The sequence below is a fragment of the Cupressus sempervirens genome, chromosome 4 (assembly GCF_028749045.1).
Source record: "Cupressus sempervirens isolate cs-2001-9-10 chromosome 4, ASM2874904v1, whole genome shotgun sequence".
Taxonomy (NCBI): Eukaryota; Viridiplantae; Streptophyta; class Pinopsida; order Cupressales; family Cupressaceae; genus Cupressus; species Cupressus sempervirens.
The window spans coordinates 300,511,008-300,530,565 of NC_143121.1; the positions used below are offsets into that span (position 1 = coordinate 300,511,008).

Consider the following 19,558-nt stretch of genomic DNA (forward strand, 5'->3'; position numbering starts at 1 on the left):
AAGTTTGGCATATGATCCAAGGAGGTTTTACTTGATATCTCTCTAAAGAGATCTTTATATTTAGTAGATGAAGAGAATTAATGTCTTGGAGTAGAGCATGTAGAACTACAATAAGATGACCCATGTATATATTGAGAGCTTAAGGGAAGCTCATGTTATGATTCCATTCTTTCCTCTAATCTTTTCTCAATTTTAGACTTCATTTCTATCATGTGCATACTGAGATGAAGGTCAGCAAGATTACCTATCTCTCTAGTCCTTTGTATTGAGCATATAGGTCTTGAAACTCTTTAGTGACATAAAAGAACTCACGATCATCTAGACTTGGTTGAGGTTTAGTAATACAATGTTCAAAGCCCATAGTTGTAGATAGAAAATTAAGCATTAAGGAGACTAGAATAAGCTAATAAGGTGACACAAGATAACTTGATGTCCAAACTAGAGAGATAAAGTGTTCACTTTCCAAGAGAGGTAGTAATGAATGAGTGACTTGTCAAGAAAAGTATCCAAGAAGCTTACAACACTAGTGATTCAAGTCAAGAGCTAGGAAAGAAACCAAATAGCTAAGAAGATAGAGAAAGAGAAAATAAATGAACGAATCTCCAAAGTCAAGGAGTGTAGTCAAGAGATCAAGGTAATCATTTCAACCAAAAAGAAGGTCCTAGTATACTGACATAGACAATGAAGATGGAAAAGACCAAGAGCACTAAGACTAAATAACCATTTTAAACAAGTTTAAGCACTAGAGACATAGCAAAGAAAAGTCACACAATGGAACCCCCCCTAGTAAGAAACACAAGAAAAATGTATGGACTTGATTTTTTGACTTGGTTGACAAAGTTTGACAATAGTTGATAGCATAGCAAGTTTGATGTTCAAAAGAAGTTTTTTCAAGAAAGGCAATGACACATGGAGTAGTCTTCAAACAATCAAGAAAGGGACAAAGAAACCTTGCATGATGCAAGCATATGTGAGGTCTAAAAAGAAAAACCCTAGAACTATCATCATGTGTATGTTCAAAAGATTTCTATAGGAATAGCACATTAAATACACATGTAAGAAATGTATACCTTAAGGAAATGATTCATTACTCAATACCTTGGCCCACAACTTGATGCTCCCTTGTCTCACATAGAGTGATTTTCCAAAATAGATAGTGAATTTTTCATAGATGGGTTACCCACATCTAAAGGAACACATATGGTGAGTGAAATCTTGGGGAGATCTTGGTAGTCCACTAAGATTGATCCTTGCACTAAGATATTGAGCAGAAAATAAGGGTAGCTCCATCCTTGGTTCTTAATAAGGGTTCATAGCACTCCTCATGGTCATGTCCCACAAGTACTTCCACAAGATGAAGACAAGTACTATGTATACCAAGGGCTTTTTACTTAATAGCCTTGAGTTTATAGTGGGTTGGAAGAGTTGGGTTTGGTTGTCCCCACGGCCTGATAAAGGATTCTAGACTAAAAAAATATGAGTAACACCAAGAACCAAGGTTACAAGGGTTCACACCAATAAAATCCAAGCTTCTAATGCTTCCTCAAGACACACCAAAAAAGTTCAACTACCCCTTACTTCACCTTGGCATATCAAATGGGTCAAGATTTCTTATTCACCTAAAGGTGAAGAGCATACTCTTGTACCAAGTGACAAGCTTTAGTAAAGCAAGTAATTATTTTCCTTTGCAAAAATGAAATCTAGATTAAACTAGGAAAGCATAATAGACACATGAAAGCATGAAAAATGAAGAAAGAAATTGATTCTTTTAGCTAGGGCAGCCCTGCAAACAAATGTTAGTAGCCATTTTAGCAAGCAAAGTCTTTGACATATATTGTTTTCTTTTGTCTTGGAAATAAAGTGTGAAACCCCTACAAAACAATCAGGTTAGGGCATAAAAAATAATTAAGACCTGCAACACAAAGTGTTTAGCTGCCTCAAAAATCCAAGTTGTCTTCCAATCAAGCATATGCAAAAAAAAAGTAAAAAATAATAAAAAATGCTCTCTTTTTTACTTTTTGTTTTTGACCTAGTCAACAAGATTTGATTTGTTTTCTATTATTTTGGCTTGAAAAGTAGAAATGCAAAGAAGAGACCCCAACTAAAAACCAAAGAGATCTACAAAAATGTAAGAAATTTAGCAATATCTCTTCGTTTGTACCCTAGGGACTTATTTTCCCAAAATAAATCAGTTTTTTTAGATTGTGTTATTGAGCCCTAATATGAGTTCCAAATTCAAAAAAAAAAAAAAGAATCCCTTGTATATTTTAAAAACCTTTTTAAAAATGTAAATATTTCGAAAAAAATGCTGATTTGTGACCATAAAACTATGTTTTTTTAATGAAAACCAAAGAAATAATAATAACTAATGCACATAAACTCAAAACAATCAAAAAATTGGATAGAGATATTTTGGATGCATCATCACCCTGTAAAATAAATTTCAGATCTGAACTCAAAGAGGTGTCAAAGATATGATCAAATCTTTGAGAAAATAGGGTTTTAGCCTGCAAACAAATTTGCACAAGGGTTAGCCTTAAAACTAATGTGAGAAACCAAAAAAACCACTTGATTAGATCAAATAAATTTTTCAAAAAAAGCCAGAAATGAGAATGCAACTAAAATTAAATAAAAAAAATAGTGCTTAAACCTTGATTCGAGCCCCACGGTAGGCACAAAAATGTGTCACACTTCTATATAAATCATCATTCTTGAGAATACCCATGAAAAAGAGCATCTCAAGAGGTGACTTATAGCTCTCTATCTATGATGTGCAAAGGTGGAAATAGTAAAATGGTGGCTCTCAAATGAACCAAAGCTGTGCAACCATTGCAAGGTGCACCATAGAATGAGAGACTCAAAGAGTAGGGCATAAAGAAAGCTAGGCTACAAGAAAGTAAGCCATGATGCAAGTATGAGAATTTAAATACAAAAAATGCTCAAAGCTCCTTCAGACCACCAAAGTTGCCAAGAAAATCCAGCATAATGTTAGCATGGGAGTCTAAGATTTTAGAGTGAGGAGAGAGGCCTCCCTGTTAAAGAAAAATGGATGGTTGAGATCAAAAGCACAGAGTGGCATAATAAAGGGAGGAGAATGGATCTTTGCACAAGTATCTCCACCAATCACAATCTTGACAATTGACTTTTGAGAGGGAATGAAATATATGGAGGAGAATTAAAGTTATTTTCAAAATAGAAGATTCCCCTCACATAGAAAGTTGTGCATTCATGTGTAGACAAAAATATATTTTCTTTTTATTTTAAAAATAAGAATAATGTTTTATGTGTGCACACCTAGGATAAGTGGTAACTGGAAATTTTTATTTAATTAAAAGGTGGCATGTTCTTTCAATTAAATAAAAAGGCTTAGGATAAGTGGTCAAACCATATGTTATAATCGAACAAATAGATTTTTGATGATTTGATGAAGAATAAGTGATAGGTAAATTACGCAAAAATGCTAAAAATGAGGCTAATAGTCTTGATGACCATTTTAAGGTGATTACAAACATCTCATTGTGGTTTCTCAAACTAGGACCTTTGTCATCTCCATATATTCTTTGAATTCCTCATTTTGTAGTAGATAGAGAATTATCATGGGCCTGCCTATATAAATTAAACCAAATTTGATGAATGTGCATTTAGCTTTCAGGTTAGAAACATCCTATGCCATCTTGTCACACATCAAGAAATTATGAAACATTGATTGAATATATTGCGCAATAAGGACAATTTATATACTCTCAAATTCCAACTTATACATTTCTTGAAAGTGGTTAGAACCCATATTGTTGAAGTCCTCCCCTATTTCCTTAGTGCTCTATCACACTTCCTCATTTTTAATATCAACCTCAACCACTATCACATCATTTAGATCTTCTTTATTGGTATCAATCTAGGGATGATCATCTAATTTATTAGACCTCCTCAAATAGGTTCTCACCACTTTGATGTCATTATCCTCCCCACCCTCTGGAGCCCTAACCAAAATAATGAACATCTAAATAACACTAAAATTAAGTTTTTTTTTGTTTTAAGGTTTTTAGACTTCCAACAAAATTTGGCTATATTTTAATTTTGTATAAAAAAATTCATATATCTTACATTAAAAATCACAACCTAGAAATCTAGACTAACTATAAAAAAATGTTGTGACAAAACTTCTTAGTGGAAGAGTAGATTTCATCATACTTTTATGATGTAACTTCCTAATTGAAAGATCTATCCAAGTTCATGAATTTCAATATGATTTTATACTTATTTGTTTAGCAACGCGGCAATTGCGGCAGTTGTATATAAGTAGACAATGGACTATCTGAGCTCCCTTAAAATAAGTCGGCTATGGAAATATATGATAATTACAAATCAAGGGAGCAGCCATGACAGCCCAATTGCAGGGAGTCTAAGCAACTTATGCACGACTCATATTACTCACTACTTGCTCGGCGGTTTAACATCTTTACGCTTACTCCATCTCCATTTAGTATTGATCGCACATTTTTTTATATGTATGTATTTATATATAAATAGCTTGGGTTCCACCATGAAAACAACATCACTGGTTTATGACCTGAGCTATCAAGAGGATTAATACTTGTTGTATGACATTATTCGTTTGAGAAAATGGCTCAAATGGTTACCATGATAATTTTCCTTGTTTTCTTGTTGGGTAATGTTAACATAGGCCAAGGAAGCACTAGTGTTGGATTCTATTCTGAAAGCTGTCCCACAGCAGAGAAGATTGTGAAATCCGCCGTGAAATCTTATGTTGATGCCAACGTAGGAATTGCAGCTGGTCTTCTCAGGCTTCACTTTCATGACTGCTTTGTTCAGGTTTGGATTGATTTATTTCGTTTTCATATGTTTAGTTTTTATGAGATTAATGTGAGTTGATATTATTTTAATGTAAGGCGTCCGTATTCAGAATATGATCATTTCTTGAAAGTAAATTTGTTGGTTTAGTTTTAAATCTTTAAACACTCACATTACCAACCGTCTTATTATGTTAGAAGTTAATTGTGAAGGATCGAGAATCATAATTTTAAACTTTTATATAACATATCAGTGATTTGAAATTAGATCTCCTCAGTAAGAAACTGACACACTAACTAACTGAACCCCTCGAACAAATTGAGATTAAATTAATAACTTATAGGGGAAAATGATGTAGTAGTTGTTTAGGTATGTCTAAATTTTCTCATTTTTTCAGATGAGAGAACAGTGAGGAGCTCACCTAAAAAACAGTATTTTTTGTACGGATGGACCAATCAACAACCAAGAAAACTAAAAATGATTAACTATTACTACAAGTGTGATCTATCATTTTTTTAGACATGACCTTAATACAAACATAAGCACCAACTTGCTCATTTCCCTTATATGAATAGAGTCCGACTATTTAAATGTCACGTACTAAGTCTTGACTCCTAGATTAGAAGTGTTTAATAGACAAAATTAACTTACTTTTTCAAGCTTAAATTTTACTAGTTTATGATGTAACCGTTCTTCTAATTTTAGTAGTTTATGATGTAACCGTTCTTTTAAGAAGATCTAGCATTGAAATAATATGATGGAAAACATTGACTAAAAAATCTGTACAAAATCAAGATTCTTAGAACATAAAGAATAAAGAACTAAGATTTCAAGATGCGTGTGTAGGGTTGTGATGGATCAGTTCTAATAAGTGGACCTTCTTCCGAGAGAACTGCTTTGCCGAACTTGGGAGCAAGGGGATTTGAAGTAATTGAGGATGCCAAGGCCAAAATTGAAGCAGAATGTCCCGGTGTTGTTTCTTGTGCTGATATACTCGCCATTGCAGCAAGAGATTCAGTTGTCCTGGTAATCAAATATGCCTATCTTTCTCTCTCATTTTTATTGTTTTTGACACATTTTATTGCATGGGAATAATATGTTAGAGATGTGAGTGCAGACAAAGGGACTGAGCTGGTCTGTGCCGACTGGAAGGAGAGATGGATTGGTTTCATCTGCTTCAGAAGTGCTTCCCAATCTTCCATCACCAGCAGATTCAGTGAGCGTACAGAAGGACAAATTTGCTGTAAAGGGACTCACCACCGAGGATCTCGTCACTCTTGTGGGTAAGAACCATCACTCTGTATAGTTTTAAGTTTAAACAACACGTTTTTTAATTTTAATTTTTAAATATTTGTAAACCTCATCTTTAGTACGATTTAACATGTCCTAATAGGACTAAATTAGTAGCATGATTACCCACCTATTTTTTTGTGAAATCCACCCATTCGTATGATATAGATTGAGTTAATAAGATCTATGCATTAACACTACTCATATAGATTGACATTTAATTTCTTCTATAATACTCAACAATAGTGTGACTTAAAGTGAGCCCACACCACTCACCTATTCTAAGTCTTAATTTATTAGTACCATTTATTTATTAGTATGATTTAAAATGACTTGGCAAGATTTTTTTTTTCTTGATTTACTTGAAATCCAATTCTGCTATTTAATAGAATACATTTAGTATAATTCAAAATGAACCATCCAAATAAATTAAAATTTAAAATATTTTAATTAAAATTATATTATTTATTTGTAAAGATTGCATCTTAAAATATATTGTTTAAACTAAACCCATTTAAACATTTTAAACAAATATTTAGAATGTCTTGTTAAACAAATATTTAGAATGTCTTGAATGTAATTCTATTTAAATTAAAGATTACTTCTCAATAACAAATGTTTCTAGACATACTTATATTATTTCTCTTTCTCAATAGAAATACGATAATAAATGGTTAAAAGAAATTTAGTATTTTTGACTCAAAACTGTAAAATTGATTGTCATAACGATAAACATATTAGGAGGACATACCATTGGACAAACGGATTGCCAATTCTTCAGATACCGTCTGTACAACTTCAACTCCACTGGGAATGCTGATCCAACAATAAACCCATCTTATTTAGCAGAGTTGCAGAGGCTTTGTCCAGCTGATGGAGATGCCACCAAGAGAGTGGCCTTAGATAAAGATAGTCATGACAAGTTTGATGTGAGTTTCTTCAAAAACATTAGAAATGGAAATGGCGTGCTCGAATCTGATCAGAGGCTTTGGTCTGACCCTTCCACTAATTCTTTTGTTCAAAACTATGCGGGTGCTTTTAGAGGACTTTTTGGTCTCAGATTTGAGCTCTCTTTTGCCAAAGCCATGGTGAAAATGGGCAACATTGGAGTGAAGACTGGAACAGAAGGAGAGATTAGGAAAATATGTTCCCAATTCAATGCCTAATTTTCTTAATGATCGATCTATTATGAAATATTCACTGGCCTTTGTATTGTTAAGTGTAAGGCAAGGGTAGATGAATTATAGCACATTGCTCTTGAATAATAAGATTTGGAATTTTCTTCCATTAATTTATATTCTTAGTATGATGGAGATAAGTACACCAATGTTCTAAGATTTAATTTAAAATTTCAAGCTAGATCTTATTACTAAGAAATATGTATGTTATGCTTTTAATATATATGATTAAACAAAATGTTTTAATATTAAAGTGCCAAGGGATGTATGGAAATGAGTAGAAGAATAGGTATGATATAGATAGTAAGAAATGTGAACATATGTAAATGAAAGTAGGTTCAAGATAAGAAATAGTATTTTAAAAAATGTTATATATATGAAAATGTATTTAAAAAGATATTCAAATTTTAAAATTAATTGTGAATTTGTACATTATATAATGATAAATTTATAACTAATATCTATATTATAATTCTTTTATTTATCTAAATATAAAATGACTTTAAGAGCTTAAATGAAACTAATACAAAACTTTAAATATAAATCATGGCATAACCTATTCATTGCAAAACTGCAAAGAAAGAATTGAAAGTGAAATCTCTTTTAAGAAACATATATCTATAGATTTATATTCATTCCCACACTCGAAATATAGTTTAAATTTTTTCTAGAAGAAAACAAAATCAATAGTAGTTAAGAAGATGATCGCTGCATTTCCTTGTGTGAAGGAAAATTTAGACGTCAATGTATTCCATAACTTAAAAATAAGAAATTCCTTATTTTTTATAAGTGGGACAATTTTATATTATACATTATCATTACCAAAAGAAGTAATGCAATGATTGGTTTAGTCTAAAACAAAAGTAATATGTCACGACTCAACCTAACCACCCATTTTTCAGGACATTTGGGACATTTGACTATAGTTTACTTTGATTCTATGTTCCAACCTCGACTAGATGTGTTTTGTCACATTATGATATATAGTTAGTGGATATGGTTAGATTTGTGGACTTGTGTCGATATGATTAGATCTTATTTCTTAGACTTAGACTTATAAGTTGATGTTATGATGGTAGATATTTTAACATGTTCAATTGTATGACAATGATATCATGTTTAATGTTTATCAATATTGATAATCTCACGAATATGATGTTTTGATGCTAGGTATTAAATGATGCATCTTTATATTATGTTACATTTATGAAAGAAATATGATTTGATGATGGTTCATGCATATTTTAAATGTACATGAGCTAAAAGATTTTGACATCTTAGTAGATACTAATTCATTATCATGTTGTCAAGTGTTTGAGTTCTATAGAGTTAAAAGACATGTGAGCTCCTCCATAGAATAAGTATGAGAAAGAATGAACATTAAAAGAACATATTTCATTTTAGCATTATTTTATTTTTATTTTGTAAATAAGTGAGTGCACTAAGGAAAGATATAATTTAGATATGTAGTATGACTATTGTTGTTTGGAAAATTAAATATATGTTAAGAAGTTATTTTGTTCAAGTTAGGAAGATTATGTTGATCTAATTCAAATGAAAGAAAGAAAGGATAATTTCATACAATTTAGTAGTTTCATTATGTATATTTATTTCTATTATGAAGATAAAGTTGGGAGAGGTGGAATTTAATTGTGTATCTAATTAGTATCATGAATCATCTCTATTTTGATGTGAGGTTTAAACAACAAAATTTATTTATATTTACTACCACTACTATAGTTGGAGATGACATCGAGAACTGAGTAATTAGTATTAGTACTTGTTGATAGGCTAAGTACTATTGTGACATGTTTTGGATTACTCCTATTAACTATTTATTAAATGAGCTCTTCTCTACCAGTTAAAATTCATTTTACTTAATAGTTTTCTATAAATATTACATTTCTTTTATGTACATGCCATTATTTAGCTATTTCGTTTGTATATATTAATTTTCTAGATTTTGATTGGATGAGTAATTTGGAGTCTTATATTGAGAATTATGAATTTGTAAGATGTAATTTTTTATAAAATATTTGAATTATTTTCTCTTATCCATTATTTTTAGCACACATATAGAAGTAATTTAAAATTTCAATTTAACACTTTTGTTATTTTGCACATAGATTTTTACAATAGTTTTGAAAATTCTCAGAGATAACTATTAAAACTATACATTATTATAATATAAAAAATAATTTTATGTTTTATAAATATATTGAAAATACATTAGAGTTAAATTAATTAATTGACAATTTATATTAACATTAAATATTAGATTAATTAATTAATTAAATATCAAGTCAAGTTTTAACATCAAACAAATTGCCACTCTACAACTTGTCGCACTTGGTCTTCTTCCCACTTCCATGCCCTCTTAGTCTTGGGAGGGATAGATCCCCTCTCCAAATTTACCACCCCCTGCTAGAACTAGCCTCTATTTACCCAGATTTGGAGCTGGTCACTAAATCCTAGAATGGTCACATTCTTCTTTAGGAGGACACTCCTATCCTAATGGAACCCCATGTTGTTCTTGACAACTATGCATGTTTGGGCCCCAAACCCTTGGGTGGTCCCACGATGAGAGCCACAATAATGATGGCTCCAAGTTCAAACTAGCAGGGGGCTATTGTTGGATCCAAGACTCTTGTAGATTCTGGTGCAAAATCCACGTTTTCCTTAGGACCCACTGGACCTCTGATTTCATTACTTGATTTTGTGGTGGATTCAATTTCCTCAGGGTTTACCTTGTGCCTTATTGGAAAATTTGTCTCATTCTGACCTATAGTGAATATGGTTAGAAAAGGGTGCTTGACAAAGTGGAAACTAATAGGTTTGATTTCCATTTTTGTGATGGTTGGTGCCCTCTTCTTTTTTAGTTTTACAGCTGAAAAAGATCGAGATTTTTTCAAGGTGGGATCCTAGAACTTTGGCAAACACCACTTGTTGCTGGTTAAATGGAAATCAGGTTTTAACCTGGAGAGTGATCATTACAAATATGCTTTAGTCTAGATATGTTTTCCTAGACTCCCTTTGGAATTCTAGGATGAGTGTGTTTTAGATGGATTGGTAACTCCTTTGGATAGTTTTTAAAAATGGATTCAATGAATGGTTCAAAGACTAAACTAGGTTTTGCTAAGATTTCTATGAATGTGGGCATGAAAAAACCCTTACCAACCATAGTGGATTTGAAGTCTAAATGAGTACCTATTCACAACCATTAATCTATGAGAATGTTGCTCCCTTTTGCCAAAAATGCAACAAATTTGGTCATTTTTTAATGGATTGCTTGAAGAGTGAGAAACTCAAGAAAAAAGTCTCCTCTCTAGGTGTGGAGGTGGTGGAAAGCTCAAAAACAATTGAAATGGATGTCACATCCAAAACCCATGAAAACATAGAACCAGTAAGTTTGACTAAAACTCGTGTCGAGAATCTTTTGAATCTGAAAGGAACCCCTAGTAAAATTGCTAAGAAAGTCAACACCCTTGTGATAGTTAATGATGATGGGTAGGGGAGGGGACCATATGCGATTAGATATACAAAATGGATGTTGTTGTACATGAAGAGGTGGAGATTGTTGACACACAGATCCTAAAATTATTGCATTTGAGTGGACAACTACTGAACAAAGAAATGATGTTTGATGGGGTTGTTAACTCTTGCAACCCATCCCTTAGCTTGGGGTTTGTCTTAGCACTCAAAAATGGAACCCTGGTGGTCTCTCTACTAAGTATTGCTGAAGTTTTTTCCCCCACATTTGAGGGCCAAAGTCTCAACTTTCTAAGCAGTGATGCTGAATGGATGATCTTGAAGAGAAAGCCCAAGGGAGGACATAGGGTTGATGTTGGTTCAACCATAAGGGTTGGGAGACCTTTCATTAGGAACAACTATCAAAAGGAAATAGAAAAGGGTATAGCATAGGGAAAACAAAAAACCTTGAAGGAAACCTAGAACCATAAGAGATGAAGATCATATCCTAGAATGTAAAAGGGATGAATAGCCCTAGTAAGTAGTATGAAATCAAATAAAAGATCATTGAACGTAATACTGATATGATTCTTTTGCAGGAAGTTAAAATGACTAAGAAAGTTTTCTCTAGACTGGCTAATTACATTTGGCTAGGTGCTAAATTTTCTAATAGCGATGACAATGGAGCTTCTAGTGGCATTCCTAAAATGTGGAATCTAGATAAGGTGGTGGGTGTAGTTATCTTTTTCAACAACTATTTTGTTGTCACAAGCTTCACCACCTAGATTGGTAGCTGGAATTTTTTTAATTTCTATGTCCCCAACACTCAAAACGGTAGACATGCTATCTGGGATGAAGCTACTAGGGTGGGTGATTCCATTAGACAAGAAAATATTTTCATGCATGGGAGACTTTAACATACTGCTCTACCCTTCAGAGAAAATGGGGGGATTGGAGGACTTCAAGGATTTCTTGAGAATAAATGATTTGATTGATATTGATCTTTAGGGCTCTACCTTCACTTGGTCTAACAATAGATTGCAAAAAAATTTGATTTAGGTTAGGCTTGAAAGGGCCCTCATCTCTTTTAGATGGGGCATTCTCCAACACACCTCCTTAAGGTAGAATCTGAGGACCATATTGGATCACTCTATACTATTTCTCTCTTGGACGCAAAGTCCAACTAGATGAAGGACCTTCAAGTATGAGATCATGTGACACTTGTATAAAGAGTTCAAAGATTTTATTGCATGATGGTGGAAGGATCTGATGGAAGGTACGGCCATTCTCCGTATCGCTAGAAAACTTGATAGAATTCAGAAAGAGGTGAGGGAATGGGGAAAATCCTCATTTGGGAGCATTTCCAAAGAAAATAAGGATACTAAAAAGATGTTGGAATCTCTCCAAAATCATCTTGCACATGGAAATGCTCATATTGAGTAGTAGCATGAGGAGAGGCAGTGTTAAGAAAAATGGAAGACCCTCCTTAATCAGGTGGAACTCTTTTAGAAACAAAGATCTAGGGTCAATGGTTGGAGGAGGGTGACAACAACATGACTCTCTTCCATAGATCGGCCTCAAAAATAAAAAAGGGAAACACCATTAATCTATTTCTAAATGATAATGATCAGGAAGTTATTGAAGTGGAATAGATAGAAGGAAAATCCAATTCCTATTTCTAGGAAATTTATAACCCCTCGGCTTCCCAGGTTATCGGTAACATGCAAAATGATATCCTAATATCATTTCAATCGGTGATCAATGACAAGATGAATGAGGACATGATGAGTAAGATCAAAGAGGAGGAAGTCAGAAAGGTTAGTTTCAGTATGAATCAATACACAGCCCTTTGTCTTGATGGGTTTCTTGCATCTTTCTTCCAAGCATCCTAGGACTTTGTTAAGTACAACATGATCTAGGTTGCTCGTGACTTTGTCAAAACTAGTAAACTACTAAAGGAGCTTAATCAAAATTTCATTTTTCTTATCCCTAAGATGAAAGACCCTAGAAGGTTTGAAGATTTTAGGCCCATTAATCTTTGCAACACAATTTATAAAGTTCTTGCTAAGGTCATGGTAAATCGTATCAAGCCCCTTCTTGATAAGTTCATAGGCCCCTACCAGAATGGTTTTGTGCAAGGGAGGCACATTCTCAACATGGTAATAACCATTCATGAGGTGATTCATTCAATGGAAAGGAGCAAGAACCTAGGTATGGCCCTTAAATTGGATATTTCTAACCCCTAGGATAAGTTTAGGAGGGAATTCCTTTTTTCTATTCTCACTAAGCTTAGCTTTAATGAGAATGTTACTAGAATTATGAAAAATGTAGTAACCTTTGTTACTTTTTTGGTGATTATTAATGAAGCTCCTAGAAATTTCTTCTTTTTTTCCCAAGGTCTACTTCAAGGTGACCCCCTATTTCCTTACCTTTTCATCATTGTGGTGAAGGTTTTTAAGTAGAAATTTAGTTTCTTAGACTAACTTTGGAAAAATTAAGGGTATTAAACCTACCTCTTGGTGCCCTTCACAAATTATCTAGTAGTTTGTGGATGATACTTTCTTATTTGAAATCTCTTCTATCGATGAAGCTAGAGAATGGAAAGACACCTTGAATCAGTATGTCTTGGTCTTTGGTCAATGCATAAATTACCAGAAAAGAAAAGTGTATTTCTTTAAAAATGTTGCCAGTTTGAGAGAAAAGGTGACCAATATTCTTCGTTTTTAGGTGGTATCTCTCCTAGAAACTTATCTTGGACTCCCACTCACAATAAGAGAAGTTTCTAACAAATATTGGAATGGCTTGGTTGAACACTTTGAGAGAAAGCTGATAGGCTGGAAAGGTAAAATTTTAAACAATGTGGGGAAACTCTAGCTTCTCTCAGCCTCCTTACAGGGCATCTTGATGCATTTTCTTTCCATCTTCAAAATATCAGGTAGATTTAGAGACATTCTTGAGAAGATCCAATACAATTTTTTATGGTCTGGCATTGAAGAGAAGTCTAGAATGAGTTTGGTACACTTGGAATTTTTTTGTCATAATAAAGCTCTTAGAGGATTGAATATAAGAAGAATAGGACACTTGAATAAGGCCATCCTTACCAAAATTGGCTAGAAACTAGTGACTTCTCAAGGTAGTTGGTGTAACATTGTAATGGCTAAATACCATGTTGGGTCCTCTTTCCATCAATTCCCTTGGGCATATGCTCTCCCTTGGGTTCCAAGATCTAGAATAATGTGGTCAATATTAGCAAAATATTGAAGATGAGACGTCATTGAATCATGGGGAATGGAAACTTAATTAAATTTTGGGAAGATCAATGGCTCCAAGAAAACCCCCTCATGCACACTAAGTTCCTACCTCTTCGCGAGATGTGTACTAGATTGTATAGGTCTCTAATTTGAAGCTTTATAACCCCAGATCAACAATGGATTAAATTCTAGAACTAGGTGCTTATATAGTTCAAACTTTTCCTGGAGCTTCAAGACCTTCTCTAGAATGATAGAATTCCCCTAACCCTAATGGAGGACTCGTTGGTTTGGAAATTCAACCCCTTGAGTGATTTCATAGTGAAGTCAGCTTACCTCAGTTGTCTTGGGGGGAGGTGGCCTAGGTAGATTGGAGAAAGGTCTGGCACTCTTAGATCTTACCAAAGATAAACTTCTTTTGGTGGATGGTTTTGCATGGGTCTATCCTCAGCCTAGATAACCTCTAAAGAAGACAATATCAACTTGCTAACTATTGCATTTTATGTCTCTAAGATGTTGAATCTATTCCACACCTTCTTATCCATTGCCCCTTTTCTATAGAGGTGTGGAGGGAATTCCTTGTCTTATGGGAGATATAGTGGTGGGTTGATGGATAGTTGAAACAATTTGTTCACTAGGATGGTTTGACTACCCACCCTTACCTCAAAAAATTATGGTCTATACTTCCCCCATATGTTTCATGGAAAATATGGAAGGAGTTGAACAAAAAAAAATTCAAGGAACATGCCACTACTAGTTCAGAGATGGCCCAATAGGTTATCAAACTTCTAAAAGAATGTAGTGGGATCTAGTGGTGGAAGGCCCCCTCAAACCCCTAGGAAGGTTTTTATTTGGAATGTAGGCCCAATAGTGGCACAATTCGATAACTCCAAAGACATGGCTAGAAAGAAGATGGTGTGGCACCCTCCCCTAAAGTCATGGATCAAACTCAATTTTGATGGTTCGGCCTTGATGGGCAACACTGTGGCAAGAGGTGTTTTTCGCAATACTATGGGAAATTTGGTTGTTGCCTATATTGGAAACTACAAAGCAGGCTCAAACAATGATTAACATAGTTTCAATCTCAATTATATACTACTAGTTGCACGTTTTTATATGTACAACAAAAAATCAATAAAAAGATTTGTTTTATAGAATGAAGAAAATTGGCTATAAAATGCTAATTAAAAAGAAAATGATTACTGTTAAGCTAAAGAGTTAATCCATAAATATTGGATACATGAATAAGACTAAATAAAAAATGAATTTTAAAAATATGTTTGAAAGAGATGATAAAATAACTTACTTAATTATTGCTTTAAAAAAATTTAATTTGTTTTATAATTTTTTTTTAAAACCTTCAATAATTGTTAATCTATATTTCACTATACAATGACCAAGAGAATTTGAAATTTTAACAATTGTAAAAAAGATACATATATTGTTTTAATGAAAATAAAATTATTATTATTATTGAATAAAAAATTATAACAATTTTCTCTATATAACTAAAAATTTCATTGTTACTAAGTTGCATTAATTTAACTAATTAAAATAAATATGATTAAACATGCAATTTCATTATTAAGTTTAATTGGAAAAAAATGAAATTTTAAGTATTTTTTATAACACCTAATTTATAATTAATTTTTATGGGTGACAAAACAACTAAATTATTTTACAAATTAAATTTACTAAAATAGTTGAATAAAATAACTTAAATGAAAAATAAAATTAAAAAATCAAATCAAACAACATGCAAGGTTTCCATCAATTTAGTCTTTAAAACACTTATTTTCTTTATTCTATCCATCATAGTGTTATAGACACAAATATGATGCAAGTTCAAATCTCCTTAACCAAAAACAATCATTGTCAAATCTAATACAATGCAACATTATTTTGTGACAATTGCATCCTCAAAGATAACATTCCAACTGATTCAAAATAAAAATTAGCAAGTTGGAGGAAACCATCTATGGAGCAATTTAATGGAGTATGTGGATCACAAAGTTCACTACCATTGCTGAAATTCTACAAAATTGATGAGAAATGCAACCAAAAAATCCTTATTTTCAAGCTATAAAATTAAGAAACTTGCTATAAACTCATTAATATTGTGAACATGTTTATATTAGTAAGATTCATTTTCTATGACTTTCTAATTTTTTATTGTTTTAAAGTAAAAAAATAAAATGAAGAATATAAAATTCTATTTTAAAAGGATAATATAACTTATTTTTTAGATATGATTTTGTTGGTAAACAAATTTGTCACTTAGAAAATACACGATTTAGTCTAATGGAGTGTGTGGTAAATCGATTTCTCCAACAGTTGGATAGGCCCTTGATATCCAACCTTCCTTTGCATTTAAAGGGTCAGCTCCCTTGTAAGATAATTTTTTTAATTTTTCAATAAAGATGAATATAACTTAGAAAATAAAAAAGGAAACCATTGATAGCGAATGCACCACATGACTTCAACGTTTCCATAAAAACAATGTAAAAATTTGATGAAAACAATCAAGAACTACGCTTGAGAGCTATCACTCACAATATTGATTCAATCATTCATGAACATTTGCACAATACCGTAAAAACATTCATTACAAAGAAAGAATCAATATTTCAACATTTTAGATACATAGAAAGAGAGAACACAAAATGTACTTTCTTTATTTCTTAGCACGAAGAACATAAAAAATATCTGACTACAAGAACAACAATTGTATACACTTTCCAAATATTTCCTTGTTATCAAAAACATAAGTGTTCTCCTGTCTCCAAGTCCAAAAAGTCCCCTATTACATTGAAATTCCTGAACTTAGAGCTATTCTAGCTTAACTAACTTTTTGGGTTCATAACCACTCAAAAAGTTAGAGTTTTGAATTTGGCATGCATTTTAAAACAGACTCTAACTCTAACTCATATCAATAAAAACTCTAGATCCTAACTCCAGTTACAATAAGTGACACATGCCACTTTTCAATATAAGGTAATTAAAAATCTACTTCAAAAAAAAGACCACAATGCTGATTTCACTGAGGTAGTCTTCTATCCATTTCTTTATTTGTCATCAATTCACCACCTAAATAGTTAAATGTCTCTAAGGTAGTCATGCCTGCAAAATGAATGTGGCTTCTTTCCTCTATCCATGAGTAACCTTGATAGCCAGATCATCTTCCATTGACAACTTCATCTCGCCATAGCACACACATCAATCTTGAATGATTTTGGGTTATTTGAAAGTTCAAAATCTTAAGGTGATCACTCCATTTCATATCTTTCTAGATCGTTTGAGCTTGATACATGAAGATTTCTGCTAATGAGATCAACCTTTTAGAAATTATAGCCATCACTCTCTCCTTAGATTGTGAAGGATCCTAGTTATGTTTGAAGAGTTGGAGGAATTGTTCTGCTTTACATCCATTGGATACAATCATATTGTGTATCATGTTGATCATTAATTTTTTCACCTTTCATGGGCATGGGGAATTCTGAGCTTCCACCATGACTCGAATCCAATCAAACATTTCTTCATCTTCTATTCAAGACAACCATGATATTTAGGTATCTTTGCATACTTGTTGAATTTGTGCATACATTGCCTTTCAAAAATTTGGTCAAATCATTTCAAGTAAGTGGACTATGATAGCACTGAACTATTCTTTGATGTGTCTACTCGACTTCTCCCATGCTTCTCTTTATGAATATATCTCACTTCAAGTGCGATGTGTGCATCCATTTTAGTAAACTTGTGAAGCTAGTGGTTTAGGGGCATTTAATCAAGCAGTCGGCATGCTTGTGCCACCTAAGACTTCAAGTTCCCCAATTGAAGACTTCAAAACTTTCATATCTGTGTAGTGAGGCTAGAGGTAGATGTGGACATTACACGAGGTGTCATTCCTTTTTTCTAACTATGTGTTAATCTCCCATTCAAAGCCGCGAGCTACATAAGACTGGTTTTCAATATGACATCGCACACGTCTTGTCTATGCTTTTTCTTCTATTCCCTGATATGTGAGGGGGGCCTTTGATCAAACATTCCACATGCCTTGCCAATACTTGTGGCTTTATTGACTTGAAAATATTTGATCAAACATTTCATATGCCTTATCTATGGTTCCACGAAATGCCACGACTAGAGAAGTGGAAAGACAAATTGCCAAACAAGTCATTTACCTTTTCTATGGCCGACCACCATTCTAAATGCTGTGGGTTGCTTAAGACCAGCCTTCAATGAAATAGCGACCTATCTTGTCTATGCTTTCACCATGTTTCTTACACTTGTCATTACTTGAAACAACTCACATACCTTCCCTTAGCTGTCACGGGTGGAGAAATGTCAATTAATTCACATGCATTATTACTATTGCTACCGGAACTATCACTATGAAATTGTAGATATTTCAATGATTAATCTCCCCATCTGTGATCATTCTCATGAAGTCATCAGAAGTGGTGTCAAGACAAACATTTTTTGTACTCTCCTTTATCTGTGACTGTGCCTCCACTCAAATCTCATCTTACTTTGGCATCGAACATTGTTTTCTTTGTGGACTCCAGCAATGTGAAGTTAGAGAATTTTAGACTTAAAGTGAAGCTAATCATATGGCCCAAGGACCTCTATAATCTTGAAATAAATTGATGCCTTCATATTGGGACATGAGTGATTGACTTTAAAACATTCAGAGAGTATTAAATTAGGCATTTAATCAAATAGTTTGATACTTCTCTCCTTCACCTATGTGCATGTTTCTTTGTTCTATTGGCAGGCAGGTAAGTAGTGCACAGATTTTCAAGTGACCAGGGAACCATCTGTAATAGGCCAAAGACTCGAATACTTAGTCAAATGAATTTCACGTGGCTTTACTGGCTTTGGGTGGTTGGGCATCTGCAACATTTCTTACTATTTCAAATCTCATCCTTCAAACTTTCTTTTGTGTCTATTCCTCAACCATTGCTTTCTGTAACCACCAACTACTTTTGCATATAGAAATCTCTTTGCCTTTGCTTTAGTTCTTGTTTAGATTTTTGGTATAGGTTAAGATTAGGACAAAAAGTTAGAGTACATAGTGAGAGAATTTTAGTATGTGGAGAGAGAAGGATTGAGTGAGAGGAAGCAAACCCAAACCTGTACTTCTCTCTAAAAGTTTGAGTATGTAGAGAGAAGGTAGTATGGGAAGAGAGAAAATTGTTGAGGAGAGAAGGAAACCCAAACTCAAACCTGGACTTCTCTCTAGAAGTTAACATACGGGGAGAGAGAAAATGTTGAAATAGTGGAAAATAATTATTTCCTCTCCTCATCTCTCCATTAATTAACTCAATTAATTCTCTCTCATAAAGTTATCTAGACAACAAATTTTTAAGAATGTTTTTATAAAATTAAAAAACCAACCAATACTGCTAATATATCAAATAAAATTTCTATTTATATCTTATTTTATTTGAAACATACTCATTTACTATTAAATTTATCAATTATACTAGAACAAAAAGACCCTTTTAACAACAGTACTAAGAAAAAAAAAAAGTACTGCTACTATATGACATTTGCTGTACA

The 19,558-nt window shown here is 33.0% G+C and overlaps 1 protein-coding gene across 2 annotated transcripts; it reads left to right on the plus strand.

The window, feature by feature from the left end:
- Window positions 1-902: 902 nt before the first annotated feature.
- LOC149561202 (cationic peroxidase 2-like) lies at window positions 903-7,268 on the plus strand. 2 transcript variants are annotated; one of them, XM_089823763.1, is made up of 5 exons: window positions 903-928; window positions 4,641-4,833; window positions 5,659-5,838; window positions 5,930-6,095; window positions 6,844-7,268. In XM_089823763.1, exons 1-5 carry the CDS (start codon window positions 903-905, stop codon window positions 7,266-7,268), a joined length of 990 nt encoding a protein of 329 aa, XP_089679889.1. The 2 variants fall into 2 exon arrangements, with proteins under 2 accessions (XP_089679889.1, XP_089679890.1); XM_089823764.1 differs by lacking the exon at window positions 903-928 and having other exon boundaries at window positions 4,606-4,833.
- The last annotated feature ends 12,290 nt before the right edge of the window (window positions 7,269-19,558 follow it).